The sequence below is a fragment of the Marmota monax genome, unplaced genomic scaffold (genome assembly GCF_021218885.2).
Source record: "Marmota monax isolate L192 unplaced genomic scaffold, Marmota_monax_Labrador192_F-V1.1 WCK01_AAM20220418_F8-fsc00021, whole genome shotgun sequence".
Classification (NCBI taxonomy): domain Eukaryota; kingdom Metazoa; phylum Chordata; class Mammalia; order Rodentia; family Sciuridae; genus Marmota; species Marmota monax.
In genome coordinates this window covers 24,928,118-24,948,305 of record NW_026695228.1, presented here as the reverse complement: position 1 = coordinate 24,948,305, position 20,188 = coordinate 24,928,118, and the positions used below count along the sequence as shown (strand labels likewise).

Here is a 20,188-nt window from a genome sequence, read left to right as displayed (position 1 = left end):
GGCTCTGCAGCTGTCAGGGGGACACACAGGTGTGAGGTGGGGGAGAACTAGTCCTGCTGAGAACAGGCCCTGGGGATCTGTTTTTTATCTGTGTCTTTGTCGTTGGAGAGTCCTGGAGAGGGTCTCCCATTAAGGGTCTCCTTAATGATGCATCTGGCTCATCAAGCATTTGCTCTTTTGGTGGGGGGCGGCTGTCTCACTGCGTTTGGATTCTATTCTTCAACATTTGGGAGACAAGAGCCCAGCGGCCAAATGCGGAATCCAGTTCCACCTCAGAGCTCCTGTTGGATCTAAGGAGCAGTCTTGTCCCCTGAGAGAGCCACCTTCACCTGTCGCTCAGGGTGTCCCCTCAGATCTGGGATCCTGCAAAAGGGCTGACTCAGTCCCAGAACACAACCGCACCCTTTGATCCTGGAAGGTGTGGGACAGCGACTGGAGTCGCCCAGGTGTCCCTGCAGGGTCCTGGGACAGGAGGCTGCCACCTGGGCTCAGTCTCGAGGGGAGACAAAATAAGTCAGGTGAATTCAGGGCCGAGGAACTTGGGGTCACTAGTTTTAGATGAACACTTCGTAAGTGCTCCACGTGCCTGTGTACAGACCCAGGCGGGATCCGAGTCAGCACTGAAAGTAGTAAAGGGGACAGACGGAGCAGACAGGCAAGCTGTGCCCTGCTCTGGCGATGGCCAGGCCAGACCTGGGTGTAAAATGAAGTGATAAGAACATCATCAGGAGAAGGCCATGCTGGGAGAGGGCCGTTCCGGCCTGGCCTGGCCAGCCCTTCCGCAGGAAATCTAATTAGCCCCAGGCCCCTACTTTGGGGATTGTGAATAACCGCCCAGAGCCCGCCTGCTCCCTTTGAAGTGTCCACACCCGGCTTCAGACAGGGCTGGGGACTCCTGAGGCTGGTCTCCTAGGGACTTGGGGACTCACCCTCCCCAGGTGCCCTTTGTGCTCTCCTCTGCTTCCTGCGACACTCTTGGTCACCCAGAGGGCATCTGCCAGCCGAGTCACTGCTTTCCACACTTCAGCCTTTCTAAGCCCCTGTGAAGACCCTTGTGCGTGCCATCCCGTTTCCTTGGGCTGGTAGGAAGGCATCAGAGGGTGGCACAGGCCTGCAGTCCCAGCAACTGGGGAGGCAGGGGCAGAAGCCTCAGCAAAGCCGCAAGACCGTGTCCGAAAGTAGAAATCAAATGTAAAAGGGCTGGGACGTGGCTCAGTGGTTAAGCACCCCTGGTTCCAACCCTGGTACCAAAACAAAACACAAGACAGGCCCCGAGGGTCACGAGGTCTGCTCACGTTTGTGGGCGCTCAGTGGTGAACGCAGGGCCACCGCAGCAGAGCCACCTGAGGACAGGAGGGGCTGCCCCTCAGGTCCTGCCTTGGCAGCGGGGAGCCCCCTTGGGCCCTCTTCCCAGCCCTGAGTAATGACGTCCTGGGTTATCGTTTCAAAGGCCTTTTTTAGATAGTCGCCCCAAATGCTCTGAGTGTCTGTCTCCGTTCTTTGCTTTCTGGAATTTCAAGAACAGTAGGTTCCAAGAAATGGCCAAGTCCTTAGCGTCACACAGCAGGTCAACTGAAATCGACAGGTAACAGGGCCAAGAGGAGCACCCAGCGCTCCCAGGGACCCAGCACTCCCAAGGCACCGCCATGGTGTGAATGCGATTCTGTTGGGGGGCAGATAGATGAGAACGCTAGGACACGAGGTTAAGGGAATGATTCTATAAAGTGGCCGCCACTGTGCTGATCCCACACACGATTTCTGTTCCAGAAGCAATCTGCCTGCAGCCCTGCCTGGCTTCCGTGGACAGGCCACCTGGACCTGCAGGGGAAATGCAGCCAAGGTAATGCCGAGGGGAGGACCCAGCAGGCTACTGTGACGGGATCCTGAAATCCTCCCCACAAAACCTGGGAGAATGTGTGGTTAAGAATCCAGATAGAGGGCTGGGCTGGGGCTCAGGGGTAGAGTGCTCACCTAGCAAGTGGGAGTCCCTGGGTTTGAGCTGATAGACCCAACCTGATCTTTTCTTAAAATTAGGAGCCATCTCCACAAAGCCATGAAAAGATAGTTTCAGTTTTACTATAAATTACTGCAAATTCTGAACCTGCTTGGAATGCCTGCCTGTGCCTTGAACTCACCCATGCCTGGCTCTCTGACCAGATAGCAGCCCTCTCTAAACTTTAGTGACGCCTCATAAATCCTGGCCTTCCCTGGCCAGACAACGACCCTCTTGAGGCTCTAATGACCTTCATAAATTCTGATGTTGGAGCCAGCAAAAATGTGAACTACCATTAGTGTGATGCTCGTCAGAGTTTTATTATCTGTAACCCCCCCTTTGTGTAACTTTCTGGGCTATAAAGCTGGGCTGCAGGAAAGCTGGGGGGCTGTCTTGTTCCCGCAGTTTTGGGTGGGAGAGGCAGCCCGGCCGGTCGAAATAATAAGCTTGCTTTAATTTGATTTTAATTGGAGTCAGTGGTCTTTTCTTGCGTCCTGGTCTAACAGAGCCTCAGCACCACATAAAATAAATAAATAAATAAAGGTATTGGGTCCAACTACAACTAAAAAAAAGAAAGAAATATTAAAAAAAAAAAAGAATCCAATTAGAGGGCTGGGGCTGTAGCTCAGTGGCAGAGCACTTGCCTAGCACGTGTGAGGCACAGGGTTCAATCCTTAGCGCTACGTAAAACAAACAAATAAAGGCATTCTGTCCATCTACAACTACAAAAAGAGAGAGAGAGAGAGAGAGAGAGAGAGAGAGAGAGAGAGAATCCAATTACAACCCGCCCTCAACCATGGAGCCCCATCCCCAGCCCTACTTTGTCTTTTATTTAGAGACAGGGTCTCCCTGAGTTGCTTAGGGCCTCGCTGTTGCTGAGGCTGGCTTTGAACTCATGATCCTCCTGCCTCAGCCTCCCCAGCTGCTGGGATGACAGGCGTGTGCCACCACACCTGGCCCCCTTTCGTTTTTCTCTGTCCCTTCAATAAACTCCTTCCTGTTACTCTGAGTGACATGTCTGAAATCTGACTTGGTCACAAAAATCAGGGTTTGAAGGGGGTCTTCACACTGCCTCAGTTTCTCAGAAGGCCCCAGTTCTGTAACAATCGTCCCCAACAAAATTCATGGTGACGCCTGGTGCCCAGGGTGGCAGTGTTAAAATGTCCTGAGAACCTCCAGAGGTATGTGGTTGGGGGGACCTTCAGGAGGCGGTGGACCCTTCTCTAAGTGCTGGGTGAGGTCTCCAGGTGGTGACCGAGGTCACTGGAAACAGAATGTCATTCCCTCGTGTCCCCCTTCGCCTCTTCCCAAGATGCTCTCGGTGATGGACTGTGGTCTCTCTCTTAGACGAGACCTGACTAAGCCGGGAGCTGTGGCTCATTCTGCAATCCCAGCAACTCAGGAGGCTGAGACAGGAGACCCCCAAGTTCAAGGCCAGCCTTGGCAATTTAGTGAGGCCAGTCTCAAAAAGACGGGCTGGGCTGGTGGTGCATGCCTGTCATCCCATCAGCTCAGGAGGATCGGGAGTTCAAAGCCAGGCTCAGCACTTGGATCTTTAGGAGGGCCTCCTCATGTGTCAGGCTGACCTACTGGTTCCCTCACCTGCCTGTATAAGAGGAGGAACTTTGAGGTTCCACATGACCCTGAAAACCAAGGCTTCACACACCCCTCCCCCAAAACACTGCCCACAATGTCAAGTGAAATTTTGTACCTTTGTAGTCACTACCTCTTGGTTCAGGTAAAGGACAAGGGCTCAGTCAAAGTCCAGATGTGTCAAGTGAGATTCCTGGGGTCAGATGCAGTTCTAGCTCAGGCTGAAGGACCTGTGAGCTCGCCACCATTCTGCCTGCCCTTCTTCAGCCTCACTCATCATCCAGCTCAGAGGTCACTTCCTACAGGTGGACCTCACTCCTGCCTACACCCAAACCACCTCTGACTCATGTTAAGATTCCTCTGAGTTCCCATGTCCCTTATGTTTAATTCCTACAGATTCAAAGTATAGCTCAGACGACAAGAGCACAAGGTTCAGCATCGGCAGATATAACTGACCTCCATTCCTCGCTAGCTGTGTGAGCTTGAGCCAGTTGATTAACCTCTCTGAACCTATCTCCTAATCTATAAAATGGGAACAATAAAGAAGTTCCACCTCCTAGGAGCGTTGAGGTCAGTACCCAGTGAGTGGGTGATGCTTATTGAGCAGCCCATGCCCAGCCCAGTATGAAGCACCATGATTACATGAGAATTTACCTGTGAGGGTAAACAGAACAGATAAAACCTGGCAGGAAATAATATCATGGGTGATTAGCATTGTCATCACTTCTCACACTGCCTGTGATAAATTGTCAGCTATCTGCCTGATGGTGCAGAAAAAGGGTATGTCCTTTCCTCTCTCAATCCCTGAGGCTTGGCAGACAGCAGATGCCTGATAACATCCCTTACACAAAATTACCAAGCACATGCTGGTGGGCCCTACACGCTAAAAAAATTCTCAAAAGCCTCTCTTCCCCTTTGCAGAAAGCGCCCTCAGCTGGTCTGGAAGCTCTCAGGCAAGCTTCTGCCCACCTCCATAAAGGGGCAGATATTCAATACTTGAGGTTCTATGGCCCACACACTCTCTGTTGCAACCATTTAATTCTGCCCTGGTAATAGGTAATAGGTCAGTGAGTAGGTGTGGTTGTACTCCATTAAAACTATTTTCGGACGATGGAATCTAAGTTTATTGTTTTCACAAGAAATAAAACTTTTTTCCCCCCTCCCAATCACTTGAAAATGGAAAAACAAAAGCCGGGCATGGTGGTGCTGTCCTGTAATCCCAGCGGCTCCAGAAGCTGAGGCAGGAGGACAGCAAGTTCAAATCCAGTCTCAGCAACTTAGAGAGGCCCTAAGCAACTCAGCGAGACCCTGTCTCTCAATAAAACATACAAAAAGGCTGCGGATGTGGCTCAGTGGTTGAGAGCCCCTGGTTCAATTGCCGGTACCAAAAAAGAAAAAAAGGAAAGGAAAAACAATTCTTAGTTTACCAGCTATTAAAAAACAGGGACTGGGCTGGAGGTGTGGCTCAGCGGTGGCGGCTGGCTGGTTTGACTCGGGGACCTTGCTGGAGCGAGCCCACCTGGCTTCTCCGGCTTCAGCTAGCTGGACGGAGCTCCTGGTGGGCGGTGTCGGGAGGAGGGCCTCGGATTGGGCCTCGCGGAGTGGGCGGGGACGGGGGTGGGGCACCGTGACGTATGTGCGGTTGGGCGGGGCAGTCCTGAATTGATCCACTCCCGGGGCTGAGAGGGCGAGTCGTATTCGGCAGCCAGCCAATCAGCGTGACGTGCTGCCTCGCCCCGCCTCACGCCGGCGTCCCCGTCACGCGGGAAGGGCGATCGGCTCCCTGGCCGGCCGGGCGCGCTTCCGGGCCCAGTCGCGGCGTGACGTCAGCAGGAGGGCAGGTAAGCGCTGGTGTGCTGGTGAGTGGGTGGGCTGGCTGCGTGGAGCCGGAGGTCTGGCCACCGCCCACCTGCGGACGGTGCTTCGGGGGAAGTGGGGCTCTGAGGTGCCGGCCGCGTCGCCTGACCCAAGTTCACAGGGCTCCAGCGGCGCCCCCTACCCTGCCCTGGCCCGTACGGTGCCTCAAGGGCCGCTCCGTTTTCTCCTCTGGAAAATGAGACCAGCCAGCCCCTACCTTGCCAAGCCGTGGTGAAGTGGTGACGGTGGGTAGGAGAACTAAAACTCCACCGTTGACCTCGACCTCGGGCGCTGCCCCGACACTGCAGCCCACCTGGTCTTTAGGCAGCCTTAGCAGGTGGATGCTTTTTATAAACCCCCGTTTTACAGGGGAGGAAAGTGAGGCTCACAGAGAATCCGCAGTTTACGTCAAGCATCTAGGACTCCGCAGATGCCAGATCCAAATTCACACTGTGACTCTGGGCAAATGGGGTCAGTACTCTTGACACTGAAGATCGGATTTCCATCCATTGTCCTGTGGCCTTGTCAGTGCCACTCACTGGGGGCGTAAAAACACTTGAAGACACACACCCAGCTCCTGTGAGCTGCGTGTTTAACACTGTGAAAGCACTTCCCGTGCATCACTTCATCCACAGCAACCCCCAGAGTCATCCACTGTCCTCATCATCCACTCTTCAAAAGCCCAGGGAAACTCAGACACTGACCACAAGGTCACCCAGCTGGTAAGGAGTGGAGCTGGGATTTAAGCCCAGGGAGCTGTGACCCCCCCAAAGCCTGCATGGGCACTTAAGTTATTTCGTTGGTAAAAAGGACTTTTTAGGGTTGAACAGAAAAGTCCCATTCAAAGGGACACACACTAAAATAGTTTCAAGGAAATGGCAGAACAGTTTACATCATGGGCATTGCGCAAACCCCTACCCCCACTCCCTTAGAATCTTTGCTATCAGCTTCTGAGGCTGGGCAACTTACTAGATCCCACCCCCATCCGTGTCCTAATTGGTTATCCAGAGATAATAGTAGCATAATGCAGACTAAACTTAGCTGTATCAGCTCCTCCTCCTCCTCCTCTTCCTTTTCCTCTTCTTCCTCTTATTCCTCCTCCTCCTCAGACCCCACCCTGTCTGCCCCTCAGTGAACATCGGAGAACATGCTCTGTGCACACCGAAGGCTGAGGCAGGATTCCAAGTTGGAGGCCAGCCTGGTCAACTGAGAGAGATCCTGTCTCAAAATTTAAAAAGGAATGGGGATGTAGCTCAGTGGTAAAACTCCTCTGGGTTCAAACTCCATTATCATCAAAATTAATTTTTAAAAAATCTTTAAACAGCATGTACATAAGTAGGCTAAATAGGTAGTTAGAGACCAGTCTTCGTGATTCTTGGGCAAGAGCTGACAAACTCGGCCCATTTGATTTTGTACAATATTCAAGTAAAGAATGGTTTTAAATTTTTAAATCATTGTGGGGACAGATCCAAAGAATAATATTTTGTGACAGATAATAGCAATTTCAAATGTGAATTTTGAGTCCATAAATACAATTTTTTATTAGACTGTAGCCATGCCCATCATTTGCGTATCTTTAGTTTGGCTCTGAGAAGAGCTTTGAGTTGTTGGGCACAGACATTCTGGGCCCAAAATCCAGAAACATTAACTATCTGGCCTTTATTCATTTATTTATTGGTAACAGGCATTGAACCCAGGGGTGCTTAACCACCAAGCCATATCCCCAGCCTTTTAAATTTTCATTTGACACAGGGTCTCACTAAGCTACTTAGGGGCCTTGCTAAGTTACTGAGGCCTGCTTTGAATTTGCGATCCTCCTATGTCAGCCTCCCGAGCCACCGCCCGGATTAGAGGCTTGGGCCACCTCGCCCGGCTGTGAACTCTTTAATGTAAACCAGAACTTCCTTTTATTTGACCTAAAAGTCTTTCCTGTAAACCCTGGGGGGAGCCTGCCGCCTCCAGCCTGCACATTTAGTACCTGGGTCACCCCAGTGGACACTTCTGAAACCTCCATCAGTTGTTTCATTCAGTCTCCAGTCAGCATCCACTAGGGCCAGGCCCTGTGTGGGGTGCGCACGGCACAGGCCACCTGACCAAGATGACAGCCTGTAAGGTGCATTGACAGCACGTGGCCAGTGGAAGAGCATTCAGGGCAGAAGAAAGAAAACAAAACCCACGTCTTGAGGTGCAGCTCGGGGTGGAGCGCAGGCCCAGCATGCACGAGGCCCAGGTCCCAGCCCCAGCACTGCAGAACACAAAAAGGAGGGGCAGAGGAAGAGTGTGGCAGGCCAGGAAGCCAGCGCTGGGACACAGGAGCCAGAGGGAGACAGACGGCTCCGAGAGGCAGGCAGGGCCCACAAATTGATTCTAAAGGAACGGGAATTGCTGGAGGGGCTTCCGTGGGAGACTGTCACATCCACGCCTATTCCAGGAAGTCCCCCTGACCACCGTGGGGGGAGCCTTGGGAGTGTAATTGAGGGCAGAAATAGGACTCCCTGCGTTTTGGGAAAGAGTTGACGGGAGCTGGACCTTGTCAGGGTCCAGCGGGGATGAGAAGGGTGAGGTGTGAGGTGCAGGTGGCCACAGCGTGGCGCGGACTCTCTCAGATCCCACAGGCACTGCCTTCAGAGGCTGCCTGCACCTGGCAGGAAGCTCCTGGGAGCCAGCACCACCGCCACCCCACACCTCTTGACTTCTTTGCAGGGAAGCCTGAGGTCCCTTTGCCAGGCCCTGCAGGACGGCAGGACTGGTCCACGCAGTGACAGAGGAACTCCGGGTTGACCGCCTCGAGGGCGAGGACCCTAGACAGCTCCCAAGATGGTGAGTAGATAGCCTGTGCTCCCTGTGGTTTGCTCTGGGTCTTTGTGGGGTCCCCAGAGTGGCCTTGTCCTCTTCCTCCACAAGCTCTAAGGAAGTAATTTTTTTCCATATTTTTAATCGGTGCATTTTAATTGTGCAAGATGGTGGGATTCTGCGTAATTGGTGATTTCAAACTCCAGATTGTGGTCTTTTGGTGTGGTAGGCTTGAACCTTCGTTATGCACTAAAATGGTCACCCAGGGACTTTCTTTGGGTGGTGCTGGGGATGGAACTCGGCTTCACACGTGCCACGCAAGCACTCTGCCACTGAGCTACATCCCTAACCTGGGCTACGTTTTTGAAATCTGTCATCTGTTGATGGACACTTGGATCATTTCCGTCTGTCGGTTGTTGAGAGGTGTGTTCCTGGAATGTGTGTCTCCTGGGCTTTGTGGTTCCTTTCCTGGGAGCTGCTGAACGGCCCAGTGTCCAAGCACCATGCCCAAGTGGGTCCTGGTGTCCGTACTTTTGAAGCACCTCAGGTGGCTGTACAGTCAAATCGCACAGCCAGGTTTGAGAAGCCGCGCTCTGAGGGGTCTTTAGGTCCATTGGGCGGGTGATGCCAGCGTTTACAAGGACATGTGCTGCCGCGTCCGGCCAAGGGAGCCGAGTCCGGCGAGGGACGGCGAGGTTAAAAGACACACAGGACACCAAGGTTCTTCATCCAGGAGTCAATAATAATCTTTATTGCTAACACACCTTTTTTTATACCCCAAGCAGCAGAAGTGGAAAACTACCCAAAAGCAGGAGGGAGGGGGGAGAAATTTAGTTTCAACATCTATTATTGTCAGGTACCGAAACCTCCCTTAACAATAAGTCCATCAGACCAGAAAAGGTCAAGGCATTCCCGTGGGATACATATGTCTCAGACGGATAAGCAGGAACAGAAAAACCGCAAGTTCGCCATGGCCTTGTGAGCTGGCCACACTGGCATGCAGAACAAACTAGTGGAGGTAGGGCTCCAGGGGCCAAGGTGGACCTGTTGCCAACAATGTGCCAGCATTCGTGATCCCTGATGAGACCTGGGCTTCAGCTGCGTTACGTGTGTGTCTGCACAGTGGTGACGTTAAAAGTGGAAGCGCTCAGCTTACTGTGGTGAAGACACCAGAGGTCAACACGTGCCGAGTCTGCGTGGCAGCCCACGTTCCAGCCTGGCAGGGAGCGCACCCTCAGATCCCAGGGTGACTGGGCCCTCAGCATCAGGAGATGGGCTCACAGGAATATCATGGCCTGTGGCGTGATTCACTTGCAAAATCTCCAGTGTGGTTTTCACTCTGAGCTTTCAAGCACATGACTTTTGCACTGTTGTAAAGTCAAAAATCACTAGTCCAGGGCCTGGGGCTGCAGCTCCGAGGTCAAGCACTTGCTGTCGTGAGTGGGACCACTGTAAGCCAGTGGCCCTCTGCGTTTCTTACTGTTAGCCATGGTCCCCAAACAGTGAAGTGTGAGACTTCCTGTGGGACTTCCCAGTGCGACAACAGAGGGCCTGTCACCAGGCAGCCACTGCCTGGTCAGACGCTGGACCCAGTCCTGTAGGAGGTCCTGTCCCTAGAGGCGGCACGGGCAGGTCTCCTGCAGGCCCTCTCCCAGTCACGGCTCTTCTGCTTTCCAGGGTGAAAGGAAAGGTGTCAACAAGTACTACCCTCCGGACTTCAACCCCGAGAAGGTGAGTGCGGGCTCCCTGCCTCCTCCACGTCCCTCAGCAGAGACTCACGCTGTGCCCGTGAACTTGGGGCCAGGATGGGAGCCCCAAGGTCTGCTCTAGAGTCTTCTTCATCCCTGGTAACGTGTGGGTGTCTCAGTGACCTTGCCATCTGTGCCCGAGTGGGGCTGAGCACACGGACTCTGGGTCAGATCCAGTGCCCTCCCGGCCCCAGCTCCTGCACCTGGAACCTTTTCCTCCTTTGACACCAATCTCCTGTATTCCTTGAGGCTCCTTGCAGAGGTCTTCCCTGATCACTGGCTCATTCTCCACCACATCACCTGCTGCTTCTCTTTAATCTCCACCGCCATTTTAACTCCTGGCATGTGATTCATTTGTTTGCATGTTATTCATCTCCCCAACTAGAACGTCCTCTCCCCAGGGCAGGGGTGTTCGTCTGACTTGATGGCCGCCTCCCCATGCAGAAGGCACTTAAGTTAGGCCCAAGGACCCCAGCACGCGTTCCCGGGCCCAGCACTCCTCCTTTCTGGAGTGGTGACTCTGAAGGAAAGTACAACTTGAGCTCACAGAATCCTTGGGTGATTAATGAGGTCACTCACGTAGAGTGCCGAGTGAGCATTTGGCACTGCGGTCCTTTCTCCTGACCCTCCCACCAGACCTGCAGGTGATAGTGAGCAGTAGCCCCGCTGATACACGGGGAAACTGAGGCCCAGAAGGGCAAACTGAGGTTCCTTGCCCATGTCACTCCCTCAGCTCAGAAACGGGAGCAGGACTGTTGGCCCTCCCAGCGGCCCTCCACCTGCGGGTTCCCTGTCCCTGGATTCACCAACCGCAGACTGAGAACCTCCAGGGGATCCAGCGGCTTCTGTGCTGAGCATGCCCTGTGTTAGTTTCTTGTGCTGATTTAAGCATGTGGGACTCGCGTGGGTCCTTCGCTACACCAATTTATACCAGACTCAAACACACACAGATTGGGGTGTCCCTGAGGCCCGGGAGCCCACCCTGGGGATACAGAGAGACAGCTGAAGTCCTGATTCCAGGTCCCCTGCTTCCCTGAGACCTCTGTGCCTCCCCTGCCGCCTCTGACAACCCCACCCCCCACACGGGGTAGGACAATCAGGCCTCTCTGCCCCGCCGGCCTCTTGGCCCAGAGCAGTGGGCCGCAGAGGACCTGAGCTGCCCGCCCCGCAGTGCTGACTCTCGCTCTTGCCCACAGCATGGCTCCCTCAATCGATACCACAACAGCCATCCGCTTCGGGAGCGGGCCCGGAAGCTGTCCCAAGGCATCCTCGTCATCCGGTAAGACCCTGGCACCACCTTGGCACCACCGGGGGTGCCCTGCCCTGTGCACCCTGGCCTCAGGCTCAGCACCTCTCATGGGCCCAGTGCTGTGGGGCCTGATTCCGTGAGGCAGAAAGCCCCGTCTCGGTCCACTCCTGCCGCACGACGGAATCAACACCGTCAGTGCCGGCTCGTCCTCAGGCCTCTGCTGGGCATGGAGGGCAGGCCCGGGCCCTCCTGTGTCTTGGGGAGTTCCTGGGAAGGACTGGCAGGTCCTGTACGGCTGGACTCTGCCTCCAGCACACGAGCCCGGCCTCCTCTGTCCTCCCGGCGCAGTGCATGGACTTCAGAAGAGGAAGCAGACGCCCGCCAGGCCTCCGGAGGCCGAGGCCCACACTTGCCACGCTGTCCCTCCCTTGTGTCCCACTGACTGCCCAAAGCAGGCCTTCACTCCAGGGCTGCGGCCACAGACTCCCCTCTGGACAGGAGTCTAGAGCCACGGTGCAGAGACCTGCAGGACAGGGAGGCAGAGTCAAGCCAGGCCAGGTGCGGTGGCCACCCCGGTGGTCCTAGCTGCTCAGGAGGCTGAGGGAGGAGGATCACTTGAGCCCCAGGAATTCAGGGCCAGCCTGAGCAGCAGAGCAAGACCCTGCCCCACAAGCCAAAGCCAGATCACCCTGTGTGTGACTGCATGGCCCCTGAGACTCCGCATCGTGTGCAGCCAGGGGAACGGGAAGTTGGGCTCCATTTGTGTACAACAAAACACGTTCTGCTGGCGTGTATAACTAACGAGGATAAAAAATAACATCTAGGAGCAAAAAGCAAAAAGAAATTATTTGTTTCTGTAGATTCGAGATGCCGTATAACATCTGGTGCGACGGCTGCAAGAACCACATCGGCATGGGTGAGCTGCGGCCCGCCCCCCTGCCCTCCCCCTGCCCTCCCTCCCCTGCTCTTCCCCCTGCCCTCTCTCCCTGCCTTCCCCCCCTCAGCCCTGCAGACAGGGAGCCACTTGCATGCTGGGCACTGGGAGGCTCATCTCCCCTGTGAACTCCTAATCAGGAACTGGGGAACAGACACCCAGGTTGCAAAGCCATTAAGTCTCTGGGCCCTTGGTTGAAATCCCGTCTCTGCCACTTCTTACCTGGCTGACCCTCAGCAGGAGACTAGCCTCTGTGCCTCAGTTTACCTGTCTGTAAACAAGGGCCCACCTGGTGAGCTACATCTGGTGCTTGACACAGCACATGGTCCCTGCGGAGGGCTGGTACAGGCCAGCTTCCAGCATTCTCACTGCGCCATTATCCCTGGATCCTGGGGGTGCACAGGAGCAGGCGGGAGGGCTCAGCCTCTGCGAGGCCTTGGCGGGGCCCTGGCTCTCCCCGCTCGCCAGGGAGCACAGATCAGCTCTGACTCCACATGTGAGGGCTCTTTGAGGTCAATTGATTTGCTTGAGTGGCTCACAGAACACAGGAAATGTGACTCAAACGTGGAGCCTGGCACAGTGGCACACCCCTGTATTCTCAGCTGCTCGGGAGGTGAGGCAGGAGCATCACGAGTTGGAGGTCAGCCCGCGCAGCTTAGTGAGACCCTGTCTCAGAATACAAATGAAAGACTAGGGATGTGGCTAAGTTTTAAAGCACCCTCGGGTTCAGTCCCCAGCACAAAAACAATAATATACTCACGCATTTATTAGTTCTGGGGGCGCTCAGGGGAGGACGCACTCCCATGCTCACCTCGCACGTGTGAGGCCTGGGTTGGATCCCAGCACTGCCAGGGAAGCAGAGCCGCGCGGGATGAGGGAGTGGGAAGGGGCGTGAGCTCCCGGGGTGCCACCTCCAGGAAGCTCGAGCTTCCAAACCCTGACCCTTTGGCTCCTGCAGAAACGTTACTGCGCGGCGTGTTTGCTGACAGACAGGCCTGCGTCCGGCTTCCTCCTGGCCTCTCAGCATTCCTCCTCCGGGTATAGGGCAGGACCCTCGGGGGTGGGGACGGTCTCGTGACCTCCCATTGGACAGGGCTGGGTAAGAGTTTCTTCAGGGCCAGCTCCAGAGCAGAAAGGCTGGGGAGGGGCAGAGGTTGAGTGACCCACAGCAGGGAGGAGAGATTTTCATTTCTATGGGCCATGGGAGGAATTAGGAGCCGGGGACCACGGAAGAAAACCAAGGTGCCTGTGTCGTAATGCTGTGCTGGGAAGCCCGCACGCATCCTTCAGGGCACGGCCCAGGGGTGAGCGCCTCCGGCTCAGCCAGCCCTCTGCACAGCACCTGGCCGGAGTAGCTCCCCGTGCAGGAGTCAGCAGCTGTGGTCAGGAGGGCCCAGCCCTCGCTCTAGGGCCTCAGAACTGCAGGAGGAAGGGGACAGGCCACCTCATTGCCAAAAGGAACGAGTGAGTCCCGTGTCCCTCTAATCAGACCCAGCTGGGCACCTACCTCATAAGCCTCCAGGCACTTAGAGGACAGAGATTGGGCCCAGGGGCTGGTTATAGTTCCGTCCCAAGACAGGAGGGGAAACTGGGCCTCAGCCTGGTGCCACGGTGCATCCCAGAGCCTGAACTAAAGCAGCCGCCCAGGAAAGTAAACCGCAGGCCATACCAGCCACCAGCCTGCTCTGCCTGCCAGGTGCAAGCCTTGAACAGAGTCAGAAGTCAGAAATACCGATTACCTGGGGCTGGGTGGTCGGTGGTGGGCCGGACTCACACCCGGGTTTTAGTCCCCAGTTCCTGTTAGGAGTCCCCAGAGGAGACGCTTAGTGGCACAGCACTCGCCTGCATGTGTGAGGCCCTGGGTTCCATCCTCAGCACCACATAGAAATCACGAATCAGATAAAGTTTCATTGACAACTAAAAAATATTTTAAAAAAGAATACAGATTACCTAACTAGGACAAAGAATTCTGACCGTTTTTCTAAACAGGTAATAAAAGCCGACCTTCTTACACACCTGCCGAGTGCCAGCCCTGTCCAGCCCCTGTGCCCTCTTCTGGCTGGCTTCAGGGGCCCTCAGCAGCAGGCGGTGGATCCTGGGAAACAGGCCCAGAGGGCAGGGCACAGCCTGAGTGCCTGTGGCCGGTGGTGGAGCCCGACTCAAACCCGGGCCCTCTGGCTCTGGCCCACTGCTGTGTCTTGAGCCTGTGTGGGTGCAGCCAGGACCCCCCCTTTCCCATGTGGGTGTCTGTGCCCTCCGAGGCCCCTCCAGTGCTGGGCCTGCCTGTCCCCATCCTGAGGAGATGCGGGTCCCAGCCTGAGCCTCGTTCCCTGCCCTCCCAGGTGTGCGGTACAATGCAGAGAAAAAGAAAGTGGGCAACTACTACACGACCCCCATCTACAGGTAGGAGCGCCTGGCACCGGGAACAGTGTGGGCCAGGTTAGGGGACCACAAAGGGGGATCTTGGCCCTCTCTGTAGGTTCCGGAAGCCCCTCCCCACGGTCAGTCAAGCCTGCCCCTCCCCCGGGTCCTCCAGGGATCCCGCCCCTGCAGTCAGCCCCAAGCCTTTTCCTCACCTCTGCCTTCTCCCCTCACTCGTTCCCCTGCAGCCTCCTGCGTCCCTCACACACCTCAGGTACATGTCCCCTCTGTGCCCTCCACCCGGGGACCTCCTCCTCGTGGCCTCCAGGCTGCTTCCCTACCGGGTGTGCCTCGGTCACCACCCTCACAGAAGCCTTTGCTAAGTGGCACTCAGCTGCTGACAGTGTGCAGTTGTTGGACCCCTCTGTGACTCGTCCCCCTCTGGAGCATCAGCAGTGGCACATGCCTGTAATGCCAGCCACTCGGGCTGAAGGCAGGAGGATCACAAGTTCAAGGCCAGCTTCACTCCCACTGAGCAGCGTAGCGAGACCCTGTCTCAAAACCAATAGGCCTGGGATGGCTCAGTTACAGCGCTTGTCCTGCACTAGCAGGGAGGGCCTGCCTCTACCCCAGAACTGCCTGAAAAGGAGCAGGTTGGCTTGCTCCACTGCCCAGCAGCGTCCCCAGCAGCTGGCACCAAGCCTGGCACAGAGCAGCCTGTCTCAGATTGTTGAATGAGCGAGCTCGTGCACGAGGAAGTGAAGGCGGAGAGACATCGATGAAGGAGTGAAGGAGCCGGCCCCTGCCCGGCCTGTGCTTTCCTCCTGTTGGCCTTCTACGGTGCTGGGGATGGAACCCGGGCCCTGACACACACCAGGCCTGTGCTCTACCCCTGAGCTGCTCCTGGGACCCAAGGTGGCCTCTTTGTTAGAAGGGCACTAGGGGCAGGGCCACACCTCACCCTCGGCCCTCCTCCTAGACACAGCCCGAGTGCGTGGTCGGTGCCCAGCGAGTCCTTACTGGGTATCGCAGGTGGATGGAAGGAAGCGAATGGGGCCCTGGGCGTCCCTGGGTGTGCCCACAGCATCCCGACTCCTGCCCATGCCTTCACCCAGGTTTCGGATGAAATGCCACCTGTGCGTCAACTACATCGAGATGCAGACAGACCCCGCCAACTGTGACTATGTGATCGTGAGCGGCGCCCAGCGCAAGGAGGAACGCTGGGACATGGCGGACAACGAGCAGGTGCTGACCACAGGTGAGCGCCACCTGCCCGGCGCATGCCCGGCTGCCTGGCCCTGGCCCTGAGCGGGGCCCAAGCTGCACTGTCGTGGTCCCTGCAGAGCACGAGAAGAAGCAGAGGCTGGAGGCGGATGCCATGTTCCGCCTGGAGCACGGAGAGGCGGACCGCAGCGCGCTCAAGAAGGCCCTGCCCACGCTGAGCCACATCCAGGAGGCCCAGAGCGCGTGGAAGGACGACTTCGCCCTCAACAGCATGCTGCGGCGGAGGTTCCGGGTGAGCGCCCCTGTCAGGAGCACAGGGTGGGGCTCCGGGGACGTCAGGGCAGGCGTGGAGCCAGAGAGCGTGGGTTGTGAGCCGGGATCAGCCAGCACCCCACCACAGCACCCCACCACACCCCAGGTCATTTCACCCCAGAGCCTCAGTGTCCTCCTCTGACCCGTGGGTCACTCCCGTCCTGCTGGAACAGAAACACAGGCGGCGACATGGCCACAGCAGGCCTTGACTGCTCACAGTCCTGAGGCTGGCAAGCCCAGGACCAAGGCCCGGGTGGACGAGTGTCCAGGGAGGGCCATTCCTCACAGATAGCGCCTTCTGGCTGTGTCCTCGCATGACAGGGGACAAACAGGTTCCTCAGGCCCAATTTCCTGGGCATTGATCCATCACCTCCCCGATAACTAATCAGTTCCCCAGCAACCCCACTTGATGCTGTGAAGGCCCTCGGATCCACGCCTCCCCCTGGGGGCCTCCCCCTCTGCCCCTCATTGGTGTCCCTGGGCCACGCAGCCTCCTCGCCCCTCCTGGTCATTCGGAGCACTCCCCTGCTGTAGGCTCTGCATGAGCTGCTCCTTCTGCTCTTAGAAGAACCCACAGCGTTCCTGCACACAGAGGTCTTCCCAGAGGTGACTTCCCGGGGAGACATCCCCTGGCCCTCCACGCATTCCCCACGGACCTCCCTGCCTCTGCCTCCCCGCGACCCCATGTCCTTATCTCTCCTACCGCTTTGCCCAGCTGACCCACTGCAATGTCAGCAAGGGCTTCTGTTTTGTTTCTTGGTACCAGGGATTGAACTCAGGGGCACTCGGCCACTGAGCCACCTCCCCAGCCCTATTTTGAATTTTATTTAGAGATGGGGTCTCACTGAGTTGCTTGGGGCCTCGCTTTGGCTGAGGCTGGCTTTGAACTTGTGATCCTTCTGCTTCAGCCTCCTGAACCAGCACAGCTGGGATTATAGGCGTGTGCCAGGCCACCACACCTGGCTCAGCGAGGGTTCTTGTCTACCTGTTGTTGGGTTCCCAGAACCTAACGAGGCCCTGCCAAGGTGGCATCCTGAGCACACAGTTGCACCTCGCCCCACGACAGGAACGCATTCTGAGCAGTGCTAAGGGATTCTCTGTTGTGCGCACATCAGGCCTTTACTAACCCAGAGTTGATGGCTAGATGAGCCACACACGGGGCCTCTTGCCGCAGGAGGTGTAGCCAACCCAGTCCGTGATGCACCAGGTGCTGAGGCTGCATCAGAGTGAACTCATAATAGTAAATAGAACCGATTCACTCCAAGTGCAGCGCAGTGTGCACACCTGTAATCCCAGCCACTCTGCAGCCTGAGGCAGGAGGATCCCAAGTCCAAGGCCAGCCTGGACAACTTAGTGAGTCCTGTCTCAAAATAAAAAGGGCTGGGCCAGGCACATGCCTGTAATCTGAGCGGCTCAAGAAGCCGAGGCAGGATCTGAGTTAATATCCATCCTCAGCCACTTAGTGAGGCCTAAGCAACTCAGCGAGGCCCTGTCTCCAAATAAAATAAATTTTTTTAAAAGGGTCGGGATGTGGCTCAGTGGTAGAGAACCCCTGGGTCCAATCCCAGTACTAAACAACACCACCAATGAAAATTGTACTCTCTAAAATAACAAACTGCTGCTCAGGAGGCTGAGGCAGGAGGATCACTTGAGCCAGGGATGCAAGACCAGCTTGGGCAACCCCGAGACCCCATTGCAAAAGAGAAAGAGAAAGCACAGTGTAGTAAATACGCAAGTCAGTGACGGTCACTAGTCACTCATCAGCACTGTGTGCTGCACGTAGCCACGCCCTGTGCTTCTCTCCAGCTGCACTCACACCAGCGTCACCACCAGCACAGGAGGGGCATGGCCAGAGAAAGCCACAGCGGCTGCGACACCAGGCAGCAGGTGTTTCCAGCCCCATCCATCTTACAGGGCCACAGCCGTCCCTGGGCAGCATGGCCATCTTGTCTAGATGGACAGTAGAGGGGCCCTGGTTTGTGTGTCGGTGACAGTGGCATCTCCCACGTGGAGAGTGACTCCTGTATCCAGGTTGCTGCAAGGCCCTTCCCTCACACCAAGGGGGAGCCTGAAACCCAGGAGCTGGAGGCGGGTCAGGGAGAGGAGGGGCTGTGACCTTGACCCCCCCCCCTGCTCCCTCACAGGAAAAGAAAAAAGCCATCCAGGAGGAGGAGGAGAGGGACCAGGCCCTGCAGGCCAAGGCCAGCCTGGCCATCCCCCTGGTGCCCGAGTCGGAGGACGACCGCAGGCTGGCCTCCCTGCTCAGGTTCCACACCCTGGACTGTGAGTTGGGGGCTCCCGGGGGTGGGGCAGCCATAGGAGGGGCGCAGAGATGGGGGTGCCTGGCCGTGAAAGGTGTGGCGGGCTGCGAGGAGCTATTTAATTTTTGGTGCCAGGCCTCGCTGGCGTCTGCGCCTCCGCGCCCTACCCTGAGCCACACCTGTCCCTTCTTCAATCCCCTCCCCGCAGCCTACGAGGACAAGCAGAAACTCAAGCGCACGGAGATCATCAGCCGCTCCTGGTTCCCCTCCGCCCCGGGCCCCGGCAGCGCCAGCAGCAAGGCCAGCAGCGTCCTGAAGAAGCTGGCCCAGGGCCGCAGGAGCGCACCCAGCAGCTGCCCCATCACCGTGGAGGACCTGGGCATCGTGCGGCGGCCTCGAGACGTCCCCGGGAGCCCTCAGCCCACGGCCGAGAAGGCCAAGTCCAGGGAGCCGCAGGCACCTCAGGGGACCACCCAGGACAGACCCGCGTCCTCCCAGGACGGCTCTGAGGAGACAGCGAACCCCAAGACCTGCGGACAGTGGGGGCAGGAGGGGATCTGTCAGGACAAGTCCCGGCCCCCATCAGGCTCCTCCCAGGAGGCACCGGACCCTCCAGGCACACCGCAGCCCGGCAGCCTGAGCTCCTCTCTGGTGGCCGACTACTCTGACTCCGAGAGTGAATGACGCGGACTGGACTCCTCCGCAGCCATTAGAGCATCCGAGGCCCGGGCCCACGCCCCGGAGGCCCCCTCGCCGCCCCTCCCCCCTTGCCCTCCTCAGCAATGGATTGCTATTTATTTGGTCCTGGTGAGGGCCTCGTGCCTTGTGGGACCCGCATCTCCACATTAAAGCCCTGTTCTCTGCCCGGCCTTGGGTCGCTGGACAGGCCCAGGGGCTGTCCGTCCTGCTCTGTCCATCTGGCTCCCCGCGGGGTGAGGGTTTCCAGGTGGTGGCATAGATGGGCTGGGGTCAGGCACCTTCCTGGAAAAGGCAGCACCAGCTGAGGGTGGAGGGTGGAGAGGGGTCCAAGCAGAGGAACGGACAAGATGGCCACAGATGGGGCCTAGGGCACCTGGGATCCAGAGCAGGTGCGGGAGGGGCTGTTGGTCACCATCCCCCGGCACAGAGGCACACGGAAGGGTCTTGAGGAAGGCCCCAGGGGTTGCTCTGAAGGAAAGGGGGCAGAAAGTGGCCCAGAAAATGACATTTTCCAAGGGCGTGTGGCCCGCCACCTCCCCTCAACCTGCAGAAAGACCATTTGACAAACACTGATTAAGCACCTAATGTTTGCATCCACAGTCTTGCCACTGGAGACAGCGGTGAAATTTAAGGCCTCCTGTCCATGCCGCACTGAGATCCAAGCCAAACTGGCATTTCCCCCACCCCCTTCAGGGAAGTGGCACCCTTGGCCACGCCCACTTCCCACTGTGTTGCCCAACGCTGGTGCCTGTCTCCAATGCCATTCCAACAGTGGGGACTCGTTTTGAGAAAAAGGAGAAACGGGTTTTATACTTTGCTAGCAAAGGAGAAACACGGGCATCTCCAGTCCCAAAGGCTGTGATTCTGCCCACCAGCAGGGACAGGGGGCCTTTAATGAAGTGCGTCAAGGGTGACATTCTCTGTCTGGAGTGGTCATTCACCTGTTAATTTGGGAGACTATTTCTGAGCTCCCAGGCCATCCCCGAGGTCTGGAGGACTTCGGGCCTGTGGGGCATGAGCTCAGGGACAGGCCTGTGGCCGGGATGGGAAGAAGGGTAGCCCTGCTTCCCCTGAGATTAGGGCGGAGGAGAAACGTGTCCCGTTAAAATCTCAGTAGCCGTGGGAGAGCAGCAAGGGCTATGCTTGAAGCATCAAGTGGACGCT

General features: G+C 56.8%; 1 protein-coding gene across 2 annotated transcripts; it reads left to right on the top strand.

The window, feature by feature from the left end:
• The first annotated feature begins 5,337 nt into the window (after window positions 1–5,337).
• Window positions 5,338–19,229, top strand: Yju2b (YJU2 splicing factor homolog B). 2 transcript variants are annotated; one of them, XM_046437053.2, is made up of 10 exons: window positions 5,338–5,427; window positions 8,147–8,263; window positions 9,914–9,967; window positions 11,181–11,263; window positions 12,094–12,149; window positions 14,510–14,570; window positions 15,644–15,786; window positions 15,872–16,044; window positions 18,209–18,347; window positions 18,534–19,229. In XM_046437053.2, the coding sequence occupies exons 2-10, from the start codon at window positions 8,261–8,263 to the stop codon at window positions 19,007–19,009; spliced, it is 1,188 nt and encodes a 395-aa protein (XP_046293009.1). In that variant the 5' UTR covers window positions 5,338–5,427; window positions 8,147–8,260; the 3' UTR covers window positions 19,010–19,229. The 2 variants fall into 2 exon arrangements, with proteins under 2 accessions (XP_046293009.1, XP_058432808.1); XM_058576825.1 differs by lacking the exons at window positions 5,338–5,427; window positions 8,147–8,263; window positions 9,914–9,967; window positions 11,181–11,263; window positions 14,510–14,570 and having other exon boundaries at window positions 12,100–12,149.
• The last annotated feature ends 959 nt before the right edge of the window (window positions 19,230–20,188 follow it).